Source organism: Salmo salar, chromosome 16 (assembly GCF_965601325.2).
Source record: "Salmo salar chromosome 16, fSalSal1, whole genome shotgun sequence".
NCBI classification, from domain to species: Eukaryota; Metazoa; Chordata; class Actinopteri; order Salmoniformes; family Salmonidae; genus Salmo; species Salmo salar.
The window spans coordinates 15,365,160-15,384,640 of record NC_138306.1 but is presented as its reverse complement, the minus strand read 5'-3'; the positions used below and the strand labels follow the sequence as shown (position 1 = coordinate 15,384,640).

The following is a 19,481-nucleotide window of genomic DNA, read 5'->3' as shown; positions in this document are numbered from 1 at the left end:
CTTTGACGACAAAATGGCCAACGTACATAATGGGCGGGAATACGTTTAATATGTAGTTTCCCATCTCCTCGGAATTATCTCTGGTTAAACTCGAATTCTGTAGATTTTGCTCTGAGGCACCTTGGCTTTAGTGCCAGAGTAAAAAATACAATGCAGTGTAAAATGTGATTATTTACATTATAATAATGCAGGGGAAAAGTCCTAAAATATATATTTTTACAGTTATTTTCAGGCGAGGTCTTATTTTTTCTTTAGACCTCAGCGGTGTATGGGAAATTTCGTTTTTCTTCAATAAACTAAGCACTGAAGTTAATAAATTGTGTTCCATGCTCAATTCGAATTTCTACATTTCCTCATTTTTGTTTATTTTGGTATGTGACGGGAGAACACATTTCATAAAATGAAACTGAAAATGAAGAGGAACTTATACTATGAGTTTTTGTTTCATACGACTATTAAGACAGCTGCACCCACGTGTAACATACGAGATGGTTTTGACAGCGATGGAAAAATGACCGCTGTGGTAGGATGTATTTTAGGACAGTGTTCGTGATGCTTACACAGATGATAAAAAGCCTTTTATAAATGACAATTTGATAGTGACGATAAGATAATGGCTCGGGTTGTGAAGGTGTTTGGGACTCTGCGGAATCATTGGAAGAAGTCCACAGTGGCTGCGTGTGCCCTGTCATACGGTGGACACTGGCTGTATGGTAAACACTGGTGTGTAGCGTTTTCTTTCAGAGTTAATGGTATGGTTGTTAGATCAAGTACAGATCATCACTAGCATGAATATCATTGAGCACATGCACACGAATTGGTATCTATTGAGAAATCATCAGCCATCAAGGTTCTTATGATTGAAATACAACAACATTGAAGAACATGAGGATGTATTGTAATCAGTTGTTTTCTTCGTCAATAATTTGTTATCGATTTATTTACAGTGATAATCTGCTGCGAAAAGAAGCTTGTGTGGTGGCCAGGGTGAGACATTGCGTATTCTGTAGCTACGTTTTTCTGCTTTCAAGGATTATGCACCTGCATTTACTGTATTCCACTCTAATGCCCCAAAATCCATTCTCAATTGCAGGAATATGGACGTCAGCAGATTTCACCACAGGAGCAGCTGAGGAAAGCCACTGTCATCCTAAACCCAGCAGCTTGTAGTGGGTAAGTAAGAGATAACAGTCATGTTCCCTAAAGTCAAGCAAAGAGAATAAGCAAGAGGTACAGCTTATTGCACCACAGCCATTTTCCATTTCTACTGTAATTTGTGTTTGACTAATATGTCTTGCTGTTCTCTTGCTCTTCCCTCTGGTCATAGGAAAGCAAACAGTTTATTTGAGAAGAATGCTGCCCCTATATTACACCTGGCTGGTGTGGAGGTGACACTAGTAAAGGTATCATTTTCTTTCCGTGTGCAATCGTTGTTTCTGTACACTTCTTAGCCTTTATAGTCTATAGTTCTACATAGTGTAATACCATATGTGTCTTCTCTCTTGCAGACAGACTATGAGGGCCAGGCGAAGAAATTGATGGAGCTGATGGAGCAAACAGACATGCTGATTGTAGCTGGAGGGGATGGCACTCTACAAGAGGTTATCACTGGTCTGCTGCGGAGGGCTGATCAAGTAAGTTGTGTATTATCATTGTATTAACCTGTAACAAGCTCCTTTATGTTGCGCAATACCATCTCAGCTTAGCTGTCTCTTACTCTTTTGGGCGGCAGGTAGCCTAGTGGTTAGAGCATTGGACTTGTAATTGAAAGGTTGCAAAATCGAATCCCTGAGCTGACAAGGTAAAAATCTGTCGTTCTGCCCCTGAACAAGGCAGTTAACCCAGTTAACCCCTTTATTTAACTAGGCAAGTCAGTTAAGAACAAATTCTTGTTCCTAGACAGTCATTGAAAATAAGAATTTGTTCTTAACTGACTTGCCTAGTTTAATAAAGGTCAAATAAATAAAAAAAACTACCCTGTACTGGTTTGTTTCTCTCTAATATAGGAGTCATTCAGTAAAACCCCCATAGGATTCATCCCACTGGGTTCCCACAATTCCCTGAGTGAGAGTCTGCACATCCTCAGTGACAATCAGGTGAAGTAAGTATCCCACTGAAACATGTCACACTCTCATTCAGATGCAAACAAAACACATGCTATCTCTCACTGAGAATGTATACTGTGCATAATAATTTTGTCATTCATATCCCCTCTTGTTTTCAGACACATCACATCGGCGACACTGTCCATCTTGCAAGGAGAAACGGTACCTCTGGATGTGCTGCAGATCAAGGTGAGACCAGCAGGGTCTGGTGTTTAGGGAGGGGTTAAGGTCTTTATTACATTTAATCGCCATTTAATAACTGTAATTGCATTGAGAGGAAGAGAAGGACATTGTATTGGGTTTCTGGGTTTATGTATCAAGGGAGAGAAAGACCAGCCAGTGTTTTCCCTGATTGGTCTACGGTGGGGGGCCTTCAGAGATGTGGCTGCCACCATCAAAAAGTAAGATCCCTTCATAGCTTGTGATTAACAAGTTTCCATATTCTTATTTTCCCCAAGTCCCATGTAAAGTCATGGAAACATTTATGTGCAAAACATTATAGTAATAGAAAAGTTGTTTCTCCTTTTAAAAATAAATCTCTTACACTGTTGTTTTCTCTCTTAGATATTGGTACCTTGGCCCCTTGAAGACAAAAGCAGCTCATTGGTTTAGTACATTACGGGTGAGAGCACGACTGTTTTCATTCCGTGTCCATGGACCTCAATTGTTCCTCCATGCATTTGTGTCATGCTGTCTTTTCCCATCCCTCCCCAGGAGTGGCCCCAGGTTCGTGAGGCCTCTGTGTCCTACCTGGCACCCACCCTTCGCCCCCCTGACCTGCCCGAACAGAAGCCCCAGCGCCCCCACCTAATGTACCGAATCGCCCACAGACTGAAAAATTACTGGTACCCACCTATTCCAGGTAACATTGTCTGTGTGTTGATGTGTTTGTCAGTCTGGAAATAAGACTACACTTCGTCATTTTAAATGTCCTTGTGCATCTTCTGTTTCACAAAGCATGAATGGCATTGGTTTTGTGTTTATTAATTATTTATTTGCCCCAAAGAAAACAGGTGATGGACAACAATACAGATAAAAACAAATAATAAAACAGTTTTAAAAAGTGTTCAGGTGTGGTTGGAATGAAAACAACACCACAAAAAAACTATATACAATACAAAAAGTACAAAATGTTTGTGCAGAGCCTCCAAAAGTGGAGGAGCCAGAGAGATGGAATGAGAGGATGTTGTCTACTTTAGAGCTGTCGATCCACACCCAGAACAAAAACCCTGTCCAGACGGTCAGTAAAAAAATAAATAACTATACTATAGCAGCTACTACAACAGACTCAGGATGTTAAAACTGTGTTCCCTTGTTTGTCCCTCAGCGTACAGACGACTCCCTGCTGGTGTGTGTGGAGCCAGACTCCTTCAGTGTGGGAGAGTTCATCACTGTTGGGTGAGCAGTTGTGGAGATATACTTTGTCACATTATCAATGTAATACCCGACTAAAATAAAATGGTTATTCATGTAGCATGTGTGTCAAGGCTGTTGCATTTTCTGCATTGCAGAGAGAAAAAAATGGAGGATGCAACTGCATTCACAAGAAAATCACTGAAACTGGAGGCCAGTGCATGTCAACTCAATCTGCCCGAGGTCAGCTGTCTTAGTCCTATAAACGTCATAGACAACATGCATTACAGTCTTGTAGTTTAGATCATTATAACCCTTAAACAAATTAAATGTATTCTTGTAAAATGTGTTCTTGTTTGTGTGTGCGTCCTTCTGCTCCATGACCTCTGACCTCTCCCTACTCGTATCCCCTGCCACAGGAAGGTGCTGGCTTCTACAACATTGACAATGAGGAGTACGAGGCCATGTCAGTGGAGGTGACGCTGTTGCCACGGAAACTGCACTTCTTCTGCAGCGCAGAGCGCAGAGAGCAGCTCCTCACACAGGTCCAGTGAGGGAAGCACTGTGATGACAACACATGCAGCAGACAGAGGAATAGGGAGGAGGATCAAAGGGCCAGCACCTGGGGTGTATTCATTACGTCTTGCAATGGAAACCATTTAAGAACCAAACGGAAGCAAACAGAATGAAACGTGGTGGAACTACCTGAATTTGTCCAATAGAAACTTGTTTTCGTTGCAAAATATTTTCAGTTTGGTTTTGCAACAAACTGTGTTTTGCAACAGAATCGATGTAATGAATACACCCCTGGGTCGTATTCAGTTGGCACCAAATGGACTGAAACGGGGAGGGTCTATCTTCACTTTTCCAATAAACGCTTGTTTTCCGTTGTAAAATGTTTTGCTACGGTATGCCCTAATACGACCCTGTATTGTACTTCTACCTCAACCTGGGAGTATGTCTGCTCTACTTGCCTATTTACTGTCACTAAACAGCAATAAAACAGCTGGACCAATGTGGAACGTCTTTCATTGTTACTAAAATTGAAATGTTCATTTGGAATGGTTATGGTCATAATTATGGATGATGATTACGATGCATTAACAAGGACCAAACATTTTATTGCTATTTCTGAACTCAGCCTGTATAAGTCTGCCCTGCAGGAGTATTGGTGTAACTGACTAGTTTACTACTGTATATTCTCATCATGTGTATCGCTATTAAATAATTCAGTTATGATGTCCACTGTGTTCTATTGCCTTTTAATACCAATTGGAATAAACAGTCTTTAGAGATGTGCAGAGAGACTGTCTGCCATGTACAGTACTCTGATAAGATGAGATACATTGGTATGAGAATCACTCTCCATTGGCAACACTATCACAAATACAATCCAATAAGCGTCAGAGAAAACAACAAATGTTTTGTGTTTACAATGGAAGTACTGTATAATGTCACTGGCTTGGAAACCAGTGGCTCATGCGATCAAGTTACTAAATGTGTATTCGTCACTGAAGTCTCTTTCCATGTTTTACAGTAGTACAGGTTCTGGATATAGCTGTGTAGTTGGCTGTTGTTGGGAGTATAGGTTTACGTTACAGTTGCTGTGATCAAGGCTATAGAAATTAACGCTCTTGTTGCATATTAGTGCTGAAGTACAACAGATTATGCTTTCTTTTGACATTCAGTGAGGTGACATACTGTTCAAATAAATTCCAAATAGCCAATGCTGGTACAGGTCTGTGAACAAATTCCACAAAGAAAGCGTTTGATACAATTCCGTTAGTGACGTGTACTCTCTCTACTTCATAGACATGATACACCTGTAAAACAAATGGTAGCATGCCCAGGATGTGCTGAAAGGTACAAGGTGGAACAGGTCAAAACAAACAGCAAAGAAAATGGGCCAAGTCACCATGGGTGTGAAGAACTGTACATTTAATCATACTAGCACTAGTATCAGTAGTGTCAATTAACTCATAGCAGGAAGTCGTTAAATTGAAAAACTTTCCCCCATGCCTCTTTCCAGTTAAAATAAGCCTGTGGTCTTGATTGAGTGCTTGTCCTCAACACTAAAAGATGACCCACTAATTAGGCTTTATAACAAAACTGTCCCTAGTAAAACCTCAATGAACATTGCCACTATTGCCGACACTTACCAACCAGTCGAACCCAATGGAAGCAGTGTGCAGTCTTCATCAACACTATTTTATGAGTCATTGAGTAATGGCTTAAGCCATTGATTTAATGAACAGTCTGTCTCCCAGCACTATTTGAACAAAATAACTTCATCTCCAGGGCCTGTATTCAAAAAGGGTCTCAGAGTAGGAGTGCTGATCTAGGATCAAGTCCCCCTGTCCATGTAATCTTACTCAGTATGATCTAAAAAATAAAAAGCTGATCCTATATCAGCGCTCCTATCCATATATATTTTTATCCACACAATGCGGAACCATAGTGTGAGGGCTAAAGAAGACCCTCTGCCAAAACAGATGGGGTCTGACTGTCTGCCCAGAGAGGAGGGTAAATCCCACTATCATGCTTGGGGTTGACATCACCAGACAACTAAGAATACAAAGGAGTCTTTGTTACAGTGACGGGGCACAGCTTGCAGCTGACTAGCTCCAACATGAAAATAACACTAGAGTTGTATCTGCACTCATAGCACACCTGTGGATTTAATTACATCTGCAACAAATCTCATTTGAATCAAACTGAAACTCAAGTACACAGCTAGTTTCTCCACTTGAGAAACACCAGCTCACTCCGAGACAGACAGACTTTTACATCACTGACTGCACCTTTTCTCTGCTGGCAGAACATTGGACCATTAAATCAGCACACAAATAAGTGTAGACATAATCATGTGGTCATCAAACACGAGTCCAGAGGTTGCGGTGTCGTGCAGCATTCATGATCAGATGGTGTCATAGAATCACATGCATTTAAGTCTCCCAGGTTGACCATTTTAAACATCAAATGAAAAAGCTCTGACGAAGGCTGTGAGGCCGATACGTAAAGCTGATTAAAGAGCAGTGATACTATCAAGAGCAGTGTGCGGGTTTCTTCTTTTTTCTCATCTTATCCAACTGTTACCATGCACCTGCAAAAAAGATAGCTCAGATGTGTGAGTGCCTTTTTAATTTTAAACATCAAATTAAGAAACTTGATAAAACAATACACAACACATTATCCAGAAGTCACATTGCAAAATAAAAACATGTTCAATGTGATCATGGAACAAGTAAGCCCTTTAAGTCACTGCCCAGCAAACCGGGAACATTCCTAGACCATTAGCTAAGATTCCCATTAAGTTATAGTTAGGGTTTTATCTAACATTCCTAAACCATTAGCTAAGATTCCCATTAAGATATAGTTAGGGTTTAATCTAACATTCCTAAACCATTAGCTAAGATTCCCATTAAGTTATAGTTAGGGTTTTATCTAACATTCCTAAACCATTAGCTAAGATTCCCATTAAGTTATAGTTAATGGGAGCATTCCCCATTTCTCCTTCTCCCAAATCCATTCAGCTGATGTTCTGAAAGAGCGGCAAAATCTGGACCCCTACAAATCAGCCAGGCTAGACAATCTGGACCCTTTCTTTCTAAAATTATCTGCAGAAATTATTGCAACCCCTATTACTAGCCTGTCCAACCTCTCTTTCGTGTCGTCTGAGATTCCCATAGATTGGAAAGCAGCTGCTGTCATCCCCCTCTTCAAAGGAGGGGACACTCTTGACCCAAATTGCTATAGACCTATATCCATCCTACCCTGCCTTTCTAAGGTCTTCGAAAGCCAAGTCAATAAACAGATTACCGACCATTTCGAATCCCACCGCACCTTCTCCGCTATGCAATCTGGTTTCAGAGCTGGTCATGGGTGCACCTCAACCACGCTCAAGGTCCTAAACGATATCGTAACCGCCATCGATAAGAAACAATACTGTGCAGCCGTTTTCATTGACCTGGCCAAAGCTTTCGACTCTGTCAATCACCACATCCTCATCGGCAGGCTCAATAGCCTTGGTTTCTCTAATGATTGCATCGCCTGGTTCACCAACTACTTCTCTGATAGAGTTCAGTGTGTCAAATCGGAGGGCCTGTTGTCCGGACCTCTGGCAGTCTCTATGGGGGTGCCACAGGGTTCAATTCTTGGGCCAACTCTTTTCTCTGTATACATCAATGATGTCGCTCTTGCTGCTGGTGAGTCTCTGATCCACCTCCATGCAGACGAAACCATTCTGTATACTTCTGGCCCTTCTTTGGACACTATGTTAACAACCCTCCAGACGAGCTTCAATGCCGTACAACTCTCCTTCCGTGGCCTCCAACTGCTCCTAAATACAAGTAAAACTAAATGCATGCTCTTCAACCGATCGCTGCCTGCACCTGCCCGCCTGTCCTGCATCACTACTCTGGACGGTTCTGACTTAGAATATGTGGACAACTACAAATACCTAGGTGTCTGGTTAAACTGTAAACTCTCCTTCCAGACTCACATCAAACATCTCCAATCCAAAGTTAAATCAAGAATTGGCTTCCTATTTCGCAACAAAGCATCCTTCACTCATGCTGCCAAACATACCCTCGTAAAACTGACCATCCTACCGATCCTCGACTTTGGCGATGTCATTTACAAAATAGCCTCCAATACCCTACTCAACAAACTGGATGCAGTCTATCACAGTGCCATCCGTTTTGTCACCAAAGCCCCATATACTACCCACCACTGCGACCTGTACGCTCTCGTTGGCTGGCCTTCGCTTCATAATCGTCGCCAAACCCACTGGCTCCAGGTCATCTACAAGACCCTGCTAGGTAAAGTCCCCCCTTATCTCCGCTCACTGGTCACCATAGCAGCACCCACCTGTAGCACGCGCTCCAGCAGGTATATCTCTCTGGTCACCCCCAAAGCCAATTCCTCCTTTGGCCATCTCTCTTTCCAGTTCTCTGCTGTCAATGACTGGAACGAACTACAAAAATCTCTGAAACTGGAAACACTTATCTCCCTCACTAGCTTTAAGCACCAGCTGTCAAAGCAGCTCACAGATCACTGCACCTACACATAGCCCATCTATAATTTAGCCCAAACAACTACCTCTTCCCCTACTGTATTTATTTATTTTATTTTGCTCCTTTGCACCCCATTATCTCTATTTCTACTTTGCACTTTCTTCTACTACAAATCTACCATTCCAGTGTTTTACTTGCTATATTGTATTTACTTTGCCACCATGGACTTTTTTGCCTTTACCTCCCTTATCTCACCTCATTTGCTCACATTGTACATAGACTTATTTTTCTACTGTATTATTGACTGTATATTTGTTTTACTCCATGTGTAACTATGTGTTGTTGTATGTTGTCGAACTGCTTTGCTTTATCTTGGCCAGGTCGCAATTGTAAATGAGAACTTGTTCTCAACTTGCCTACCTGGTAAATAAAGGTCAAATAAATAAAACATAAAAATAAATAGTTAGGGTTTTATCTAACATTCCTAAACCCTTAGCTAAGATTCCCATTAAGTTATACTTAGGGTTTTATCTAACATTCCTAAACCATTAGCTAAGATTCCCATTAAGATATAGTTAGGGTTTTATCTAACATTCCTAAACCATTAGCTAAGATGCCCATTAAGTTATAGTTAGGGTTTTATCTAACATTCCTAAACCATTAGCTAAGATTCCCATTAAGTTATAGTTAGGGTTTTATCTAACATTAGGATGACAACATCCACATTTTTTATATATTTTTTGAAAATGTTTTAAATGAAATATCCTTGGAATGTTCTAATGTTCACTAACATTTTGTGAACAACATCTGTAACAACCACCACATAACATTACCCAAATGTTCTCATTAGGTTTCCAGGTTAAGAACAGACAAATTGTGTTCTGGAATGTTCTTGCAACATCAGTAGAATGTTTTATTCAAACATTGTATAATCATCAGCACAACTGTACCGTTTTTGTGTTATGAAAATATTTGCCGCAACCTAACGAATGTTCTGGGAACTTTCACAGAACCAATTTTGGTTTGCTGGGTCAAGTCTGCCATGTGAGTGTCAGCATTAGACCAGGGTCAGACAAACAGGTGCAGACTCTACTGAAATGTTACAGCATTTAACAAATATTCCTTTAATCTCCGCTCCATAAGAAATATCTCCTTGGATGAGGGCATGATTTCAAATACATACATCCTGCATGATACATCTTTCCCTTTTAATGTGCATGATTAGCTGACATCATGAAAAAAACAGCATTCCTATTTGACCAAAAGAGGTTTTCATGTTTATGTGACTCAGATTCATTGAAATAAGCTTTCTTGATTATTGAAATTTGACAAATACGCAAAAATTCACATTGCTCCTTTTTTTCATACAGAAAAAAATGATTGATCAACTTCAGCATGAAATGTTTAGAGGAAAACAGAGAGTGAAAACCATGTGATCTTTACTCTCAGTTCTAGCAGACCTGATGCAGAATTTTGGGGAAACAAAGTCATGGTAAAGTGACAATCACATTCATATTTTGTAACACAACATACATGGTTAGGCAGAATCCTCTGTAAAGATTTAAGAAAAAAGGGTTTGGTGCCATGGCAGAATTTTATTTCCATGGCGTTTTAATGAAGATTCCAAGTGGGAGGAACAATGAATGATCCAACTCCACACTGGATACTAGATCCGTGGTTCTGTCGGTCAGCAGTGCTCCATAGTATTGGGAGCAGTACAAACGAGGCACATTGATCAATGGTTCCACCTCCAGTGACTAGGCCTGGTGATCCAAGCAGAGATCCAGGTCAGAAGAGAACCGATTCCAAGCGAACAGACAAACAAGACAAGTGCTTGTTGAATATGGAACGGACTGTCGCCAGACAGCACTGCAGAGTCCAGGCAGTACCTATCATCTATCATTGCGGCCCAGTTTACTAGGTGAGCTGTCACTGAGTGAACACTGGCCATAGACAGCTGTATCCCAGGGCCGGGCGAGAGATCGAGAGAGGGAGACCTGCAGGCCTTTGACTGGGCAGGACGCCAGGGAAGGAAGAGAAGGAGGCAGTGTCTTCAGAGGACCAAGAGAGAACAGGCCACAGCCAGAGCTCAGGGGCTGACCAGCATAACGTCAATGCCATAGACCTCCAGCAGGTCTTCCAGGAATGTGCGATCTGCCTGGGGGTCCAGTCCCATGGCTGTCACGTGCTCTGCAGCCAGCGTGTGGTCCGCACTCGCCTCCACCTCCGATAGAATCTGGAAGATACGGTTATTTTGCTCCATGAAAAACCTATTGGAGAGAACAGAGGACATTCTGTAAGAATGTTTGATGAAGACTCCAGACTATTCTTAGTTAACTAGAAAAGATGCCGTTGGTTACTGTAATGTAAACACACTCACAGGATAAAGAGGTCCTCCTCATTTGATGTGCAGTCTCCATACACCTCCTGAGTGTAACGTAGCATTTTCCTGAAAAGACCATAACATCATCCTCATCATCATTGTCGTCGTCATCATCATCTCTTCAAAATGTCTGCCACCATTTATCAGGGTCCTGTGTACATTTGTTCGCTCAGTTTCCTATACTTCTCCCGGTCGGCCCCGTTCAGCCGTTCAGGCTATCTCTGTGTGTCTTCACATTCTGGTTATCAACGTATACGTCATACAGCTCCTTCTTCTCCTCAAATATCTTCTCGCTGGTGCCTTAAGACACAACGAGACGTTGCTTTCACCTTACCATACACACACCATGGTTCGTACATATTCACGTTTATCAATCAGAGCTTAAGGTCACACTAACAGGCCACATATGACATCTCTGTCGCCAGGGCAGCGATGTCTGCCACATTGACGTAGAAGAAGGGGCAGAACTCAGGCACAGACACACCTATCCCAGGTATAGAGACGTTGGACAGGCAGCAACAACAGTACACTATGTGAGGAGTACAAGAGAAACATGGGAAACTACATCGACCAAGAGCACACAGTGACATAGACAGTAAACACAAACTGTAATGAGATCTGAAAAACAAATATGTGGGGATTTGTACTAGTGTGTGTGCGTGTGTTTCAGCTGCACCATCTCACCCCTGTAGCACACAACACCAACAGGCGGTGGGGAAAACAGGAGGATGCGTTTTCGGAGCAGGGCAAACTTCCACAGCACCATGATCTGCTCCCCAAATAAGCGGATGAACTGGGACATGCAGCCGGCCGGGTGGGTGGGTGATCTGGAGGGGGCAGAGAGGGATGGACAATGCTAACTTCTGCCCAAAATCTCTCCTTGACATCAGAAGTCTGATTTACATGCATATAACTCAAGTTATGACATATCTCAAAATGCACAAACGCACCTAAACCAATCATTGAATTGCCAATTATCCACAATCAACAACCGCACACGGGGCGGCAGTGGTTAGAGCGTTGGACTAGTGACTGAAGGTTGTTAGATCAAATCCTCAAGCTGACAAGGTAAAAATCTGTTGTTCTGCACCTGAACAACGCAGTTAACCCACTGTTCCTAGGCTGTCATTGTAAATAAGAATTTGTTCTTAACTGACTTGCCTTGTTAAATAAAAAAATAAAAAACAGTAAGATCAATGATCTAAGTTCAAGTGGACATCAGTCCTGACCTTCATCTCTGGGTGCATGCAGCGGTTGATGGCTGGGACCCAGTAGCTGGTTGGACAGGCAGTGACCAGTCCGTTCCCTGCTGGGTGCAGCAAGGTCCCCCTGCTCAAGAATACATATAAATGCCCGCCTGAAGTTTGCCAATGAACATCTGAATGACTCAGAGGACAACTGGTGAAAGTGTTGTGGTCAGATGAGACCAAAATGGAGCTCTTTGACATCAACTCAACTCGCCGTGTTTGGAGGAGAAGGAATGCTGCCTATGACCCCAAGAACACCATCTCCACCGTCAAACATGGAGGTGGAAACATTATGCTTTAGGGGTGTTTTTCTGCTAAGGGGACAGGACAACTTCACCGCATCAAAGGGACAATGGACGGGGCCATGTACCGTCAAATCTTGGGTGAGGACCTCCTTCCCTCAGCCAGGGCACTGAAAATGGGTCTTGGATGGGTATTCCAGCATGACAATGACCCAAAACACACGGCCAAGGCAACAAAGGAGTGGCTCAAGAAGAAGCACATTAAGGTCCTGGAGTGGCCTAGCCAGTCTCCAGACCTTAATCCCATAGAAAATCTGTGGAGGGAGCTGAAGGTTCGAGTTGCCAAACGTCAGCCTCGAAACCTTAATGACTTGGAGAAAATCTGCAAAGAGGAGTGGGACAAAATCCCTCCTGAGATGTGTGCAAACCTGGTGGCCAACTACAAGAAACGTCTGACCTCTGTGATTGCCAACAAGGGTTTTGCCACCAAGTACTAAGTCATGTTTTGCAGAGGGGTCAAATACTTATTTCCCTCATTAAAATGCAAATCAATTTATACAATTTTTGACATTTATTCTGTCTCTCACTGTTCAAATAAACCTACTATTAAAATTATAGACTGATCATGTCTTTGTAAGTGGGCAAACGTACAAAATCAGCAGGGGATCAAATACTTTTTCCCCCCACTGTATATACAGTAGCTCTACAGGTACTAAAGAATGGCTTGACAGAAAGGAATCTCATGGAGTATCAAAGGAAGAGAGCGATGGCGAGAAGAACGTTTAAGACAGCGAAAAGGGAGGCGTGGCGGGAATTTTTCTCCACTATAGAGGGACTGAAATGTAGAAATATTTTTTTAAATGTATGGGAAAGGGTAAAAATTCTGGAATTCCAGTGTTGGTAGAAAGAAACGTTACAACTATATAATGTAAAGAAAATGGGTTGGGAGGACTGGGGTGATACCTGGGTGGAAATGTACGTACGGTGGCGTTGCCGTTTGTAAAACCAGGTGAAGAATACTTATGTAAATGTAAATACATAGAATTTTTTGTAATATATTTGCATACATTTCCAAAAACCTAAAACCTGTTTTTGCTTTGTCATTATGGGGTATTATGTGTAGATTGATGAGGGAAAAAAATCATATTTAATCAATTTTAGAATAAGGCTGTAACCTAACAAAATGTGGAAAAAGTAAATACTGAATACTTTCCGAATGTACTGTATGCTGATTATGGGGCTGTATGGAAGAGTGGTGGGAATGTAAAATATGTGATGAGGAAGATGCAAGAAGCTGTGGAAGATTGGTCTCTAACATGGGGGTTTAGGATGTCTGTGGCCAAGTCCTGCTTTATGGTGTTTTCTCGGAGGAAGGTGTGAGGGAACATTTTATTGTCTGAAGAGAAAGCCTTGAATTGTACACAGCACCTCCTCTCACTCCATCTTGGTTCATGCAGGTGACTGTGACCTCCTCTTCAGACCAATTGGCAGTACGACCAGAACATTGCTCTGGGAACCAAAAGGAGTATCTCAGTTTCAAGGTCCTAGCTTGGAGAGAAGAAGCCTTGTGAAGTGTCAGTCAGTCATATGCAGGAACCAACGTGAATTATGAATAATGTAAATCATGCTTATATGACTTGTTTGTGTAGCATCAAGCTTGGATTGAGTTTGTGAACCTCTCCGGTCGTGATAAAGAGGGATTCATTTAATACTGACTTCAGGTGTTCCTGGTGTTGAATTTCCACCAGGTTCAAGATGTTAGGCTGCAAATATACAGTCAGTATATAGGTAGGGTGTCTGAGTTTAAGTATTTAGGTATGTGGTTTGATGAGAGGCTTACGTGGAAGAGACATGTTGAGTATATGAAGTGTAGGAAGGTGCTAAACCCCATGAGGGCAGTGGCAGGATATGATTGGAGGTCAGATAGACAAACACTGTTGTGTATGTATCAGGCATTGATCAGGTCATCTTTGGATTATGGGTGCTTTGTATATGGATCCACAGCCAAAACGGTACTACAGCACCTGGATAGGATACAGTCAAGGGCCCTGAGATTGTGTGTGGGTGCCTTCAGGACGACACCTGCTAAGGCATTGCAGGTGGATAGTGGGGAACTGCCACTGAGGATAAGGAGGGACAAACTTTCATTAGTGTACTGGGCGAGGTTGAAAGGGAGTTCAGAAGGACATCCTGCGGTAACAGCAGCTGGGGAATGCTGGGAGCGAGGAGTGGGTAAGCAGAGGGCGTATGGGTGGACAATTGGGCAGAAAGTGGTAGAATATGGACTGGGGGAGAGAGAGAGAGATAGTGCTGGCAATTGCATTGGGGAATGTTCCTCCGTGGCTGTTTACGAAACCAAGTGTAGATGTGGATATGATTGAGGGTGGGAGAGAATGGGGTGAGGATGTGAGACAGTGTGTGGAGAGATATATAGATAATCGGTTTTATTACATTTTTAGGATATATACAGTTGGTTCAAAGGTACCATCAGTCAGTGCTAGGGTGGGGGCAGGGGTGTATATCCCAGATTTCAATGTAAGCGGTTAACTGATTATGTGTCAGTGTATGCAGCTGAGTGGATGGCCATGATTATAGGTTTGAGATGGGTGGAGGAGGTGAAACCACTCGGAGTGGTGACCTGCTCTGATTCGGCTGCAGTGTTGAGTAGTGTGAAGACGGGCAGGTCGGATAGGGGAGACTTGTTTGTGGAGATGACGGTGCTTTTAATGGAATTGGAGAGAATGCTGTCCAAGTCAGCTCTACCCAGTTTCAGCACCAAGAAATTATGCAATCCGACGGCCCTGCGCTTCACCATTTCTACTGACCCTGCTCAGTGCCGCCGCATGCTCTGTCAACGTGAACCCCTTCACCCCCGACACGGTCCGCAGGAACAGAGAGCACTACAAGAGGAAGAATTGGAGGAGTGATGACGATGAAGACTGTGGACGCAGGTAACCCAACTAAGGGCTCTGTTGTGATTGTGAAATGTATTATTTTCTGCATTTGGTGCTTGTTTAATGGCCTTGCCACCATGTGCTATCTGAATATCTACAGTGTTATGAGACTGAGTGGGTTTTGCTATGTGATATTATCACCATCTCCTCTTTTAGAATGAAACCAAGCCATACGTCACCTGAAGCATTTCTTCCGTCCAAGGTAAATCTAATTATGCTCAATGAACAGTTGGTGCTGGAGTTGTAGACAAACTCATGGAAAAGAGAAAGGAGAACGCCGTACTCTACTGTTCAGGCTCCCAGGTGATTTTATTTATAACAACATTTTGACCCTTAGGTCTTCATCAGGCATCCATATCCCAGGTGGGGGTGGAAGGTCCTATACATAAGGGCAGTACTCAGTGACATCACTTCCTGAAACAGGAGGTAAAAATATGTAACATAGGTTCACAATATTAACATTCAATGTACAGTTGAAGTCGGAAGTTTACATACACCTTAGCCAAATACATTTAAACTCAGTTTTTCACAATTCCTGACATTTAATCCTAGTTAAAATTCCTTGTCTTAGGTCAGTTAGGATCACCACTTTATTTTAAGAATGTGAAATGTCAGAATAATAGGAGAGAGAATGATTTACTTCAGCTTTTATTTCTTTCATTACATTCCCAGTGGGTCAGATGTTGAAATAGACTCAATTAGTATTTGGTAGCATTGCCTTAAAATTGTTTAACTTGGGTCAAACGTTTCGGGTAGCCTTCCACAAGCTTCCCACAATAAGCCCCGTCTGCCTTTTGAACGGAGCTTCTTTTTGTAAATTTTTCTGACTGTTATGCTCCCAGCCGTATGTGAAACTTACCCGTGGATTTATTAAATTAAGATTGTTCCAACGGACCTCAGTCTCCTGCGTTTGACTCACTCCTTAAACTGTTCATTCCGCTCGTGACAGAATCCCGCACCACTTATGGAGTCAGCAGGGACAGGAACATTGTCAATGGAGGAACAAGTCGGCCAACATGCCAGTCTCCTCCAGCGACTGGGCACGGCCATGGACCAGGTGCTGACCCGACTGGAGAGCTGGGAGCGAGTCGCTCCATCACCCCCACCAGGACCAATTCATCGCCCTGCGCCCCTACCGAATCCAACCGAACCCAGTACAAGCGGGATACGGATAATGGCTCCCAGGGAGTTCGATTGGACGGCCGCTGGGTCAAGTGTTTTTTGCTCCAGTTGGACCTGTACCTGGCGACCGTCCGGCCCTCTCCCTCCGATGAAGAGAGGGTGAGCGTCCTCGTCTCGTGCCTCACGGGTAGAGCCCTGGAATGGGCCAACGCCGTCTGGGAGGGCCCAGACTCAGCAAAGGACAACTACCCAGAGTTTGCTCGCCGCTTCCGGGCGGTATTCGATCATCCCCCGGAGGGCAAGGCGGCGGGCGAGCGATTATTTCATCTGAGGCAGGAGACGAGGAGCGCTCAGGACTTTGCGCTGGAGTTTCGGACTCTAGCCGCCGGATCGGGGTGGAATGAGCGGGCCCTGATTGACCACTACAGGTGTAGTCTACGTGAGGACGTCCGCCGGGAACTGGCTTGCCGGGACCATACCATCACTCTGGACCAGTTGATTGATTTGTCCATCAGGCTGGACAACCTGCTAACTGCCCGGGGACGTTCCGATCGGGGCCTATTCATTCCACCTCCCATCCCTCCTGCTCCAACGCCCATGGAGCTTGGAGGGACCGCTGCTAGGAGGACCGGAGGGGGGGGCCTCTCCTGCACCCACTGTGGCCGTAGAGGACACACTGCGGACCGGTGCTGGAGAGGTTCTCCCGGGAACTCAGAGGGCAGGCAGAGCACTCCATCGACCCCCCAGGTAAGTCCGCACCAGTCTCACCCAGACCCCCCTGTCGACCACATGTATGTCTCTGTTTTCTTCCCTGGTTTTTCCCCTCACTCCCAGTATAAGGCACTAGTCGATTCAGGCGCAGCTGGGAGTTTCATGGACCGAAGTGTTGCTGATAAGTTAGGGATCCCCCTGGTTAAACTGGACAAACCCTTCCCCGTGCACGCGTTAGATAGTCGACCACTCGGGTCTGGCCAAGTGAGGGAGGAAACAGTGCCACTGGTCATGGTAACGCAGGGGGGTCATGAGGAACGTATCAGCCTGTTCCTTATTGATTCCCCGGCGTTTCCGGTGGTGCTGGGACTTCCCTGGCTAGCCTCTCACAATCCTCTGATTTCGTGGGGGCAGAGGGCTCTTAAGGGGTGGCCGAGGGAGTGCTCAAGTAGGTGTATAGGAGTTTCCATCGGTGCAACCACGGTGGAGAGTCCAGACCAAGTCTCCACTGTACACATTCCCTCTGAATATGCCGATTTGGCTATCGCCTTCAGTAAAATGAAGGCGACTCAATTACCACCCCATCGACAAGGGGATTGTGTGATAAACCTCCAGGCTGGCGCGGCCCTTCCTAAAAGTCACGTGTATCCTCTGTCGCAGGAGGAGACAGTGGCAATGGAGACATACGTCACTGAATCCTTGAGACAGGGATACATTCGGCCATCTAAATCACCCGTCTCCTCGAGTTTCTTTTTTGTGAAGAAGAAGGGGGGAGGCCTGCGCCCGTGCATTGACTATAGAGGTCTAAATTCTATCACAGTGGGGTTCAGTTACCCACTACCTCTCATTGCTACGGCCGTGGAGTCATTTCACGGGGCGCGCTTTTTCACCAAATTAGATCTCAGGAACGCTTATAACTTGGTGCGTATCCGAGATGGAGACGAGTGGAAGACCGCATTTAGTACCACATCGGGCCATTATGAGTACCTCGTCATGCCATATGGGTTAAAGAATGCTCCCGCTGTCTTCCAATCCTTTGTGGACAAGGTTCTCAGGGACATGCTCGGGCAGGGGGTGGTGGTGTACATTGATGACATCTTGATCTACTCCGCCACTCGCGCCGCACATGTGGCTCTGGTGCGTAAAGTGCTTGGGCGGCTGCTGGAGCATGACCTATACGTCAAGGCTGAGAAATGTGAGTTCTTCCAACAAGCCGTTTCTTTTCTGGGATATCGCATTTCCACCACAGGGGTGGTGATGGAAGATGACCGCGTTACTGCTGTGCGTAATTGGCCGACCCCTACCACTGTGAAGGAGGTGCAGCGGTTCTTGGGGTTCGCCAATTATTACCGGAGGTTTATCCGGGGTTTTGGCCAGGTGGCAGCTCCCATTATCGCACTGATGAAGGGGGGTCCGGTGCAATTGCGGTGGTCGGCAGAGGCGGACAGAGCCTTCCGTCGTCTGAAGGTTCTGTTTACCAACGCTCCGGTGCTGGCGCATCCGGATCCCTCTTTGCCATTCATAGTGGAGGTGGACGCGTCCGAGGCTGGGGTGGGAGCTGTGCTTTCGCAGCGTTCGGGCGCTCCTCCGAAGCTCCGCCCCTGCGCTTTCTTTTCTAAGAAGCTGAGCCCAGCGGAGCGCAACTATGATGTGGGGGACAGGGAGTTGTTAGCCGTGGTCAAGGCTTTGACAGTGTGGAGACATTGGCTTGAGGGGGCACGTCATCCTTTTCTCATCTGGACCGACCACCGTAACCTGGAGTACATCCGGGCAGCGAGGAGACTTAATCCTCGTCAAGCCAGGTGGGCCATGTTCTTTATGAGGTTTCAGTTCACCCTTTCGTACATCCCGGGTTCTCGGAACCGGAAGGCCGACGCACTGTCACGTCTCTACGACACCGAGGAGCGGACCATCGATCCCACTCCCATACTCCCTGCGTCCTGTCTGGTGGTGCCGGTGGTGTGGGAGGTGGATGCGGACATCGAGCGGGCGGGTCGGCTCGAACCCACTCCACCTCAATGTCCCGCGGGTCGGAAGTTCGTTCCCCTGGGTGTTCGCGATCGTTTGATCCGATGGGCCCATACTCTACCCTCCTCGGGTCACCCTGGGGTGGAACGGACAGTGCGAGGCCTGAGGGGGAAGTACTGGTGGCCCACCTTGGTAGAGGATGTAACACACTATGTCTCTTCCTGTTCGGTGTGCGCCCAGTGTAAGGCTCCTAGGCACCTGCCTCGAGGGAAATTACAGCCCCTCCCCGTTCCACAACGACCTTGGTCTCACCTCTCGGTGGATTTCCTTACGGATCTCCCGCCATCTCAGGGAAATACTACGATCCTGGGTGTTGTGGAT

General features: G+C 44.8%; 1 protein-coding gene and 1 pseudogene across 1 annotated transcript; one reads left to right on the top strand and one right to left on the bottom strand.

Moving 5' to 3' along the window:
• Nucleotides 1–456: 456 nt before the first annotated feature.
• LOC106573186 (acylglycerol kinase, mitochondrial) lies at nucleotides 457–4,701 on the top strand. Its single transcript, XM_014147958.3, has 14 exons — nucleotides 457–723; nucleotides 948–987; nucleotides 1,094–1,173; nucleotides 1,328–1,403; nucleotides 1,509–1,634; nucleotides 2,007–2,101; nucleotides 2,225–2,294; nucleotides 2,427–2,506; nucleotides 2,670–2,727; nucleotides 2,820–2,967; nucleotides 3,248–3,345; nucleotides 3,433–3,503; nucleotides 3,617–3,701; nucleotides 3,878–4,701. Exons 1-14 carry the CDS (start codon nucleotides 614–616, stop codon nucleotides 4,010–4,012), a joined length of 1,272 nt encoding a protein of 423 aa, XP_014003433.2. The 5' UTR covers nucleotides 457–613; the 3' UTR covers nucleotides 4,013–4,701.
• Nucleotides 4,702–9,455: 4,754 nt separating this feature from the next.
• On the bottom strand, nucleotides 9,456–11,679 carry LOC145861065 (DENN domain-containing protein 11-like; annotated as a pseudogene).
• Between the last annotated feature and the right edge of the window lie 7,802 nt (nucleotides 11,680–19,481).

Coding starts and splice junctions, on each gene's coding strand:
- LOC106573186 (XM_014147958.3), top strand. CDS start 614: ATGGCTCGGGTTGTGAAGGTGTTTGGGACTCTGCGGAATCATTGGAAG. Junction 1,404..1,508: donor TGGAGGTGACACTAGTAAAG/GTATCATTTTCT, acceptor TCTCTCTTGCAG/ACAGACTATGAGGGCCAGGC. Junction 2,507..2,669: donor GTGGCTGCCACCATCAAAAA/GTAAGATCCCTT, acceptor TTTCTCTCTTAG/ATATTGGTACCTTGGCCCCT.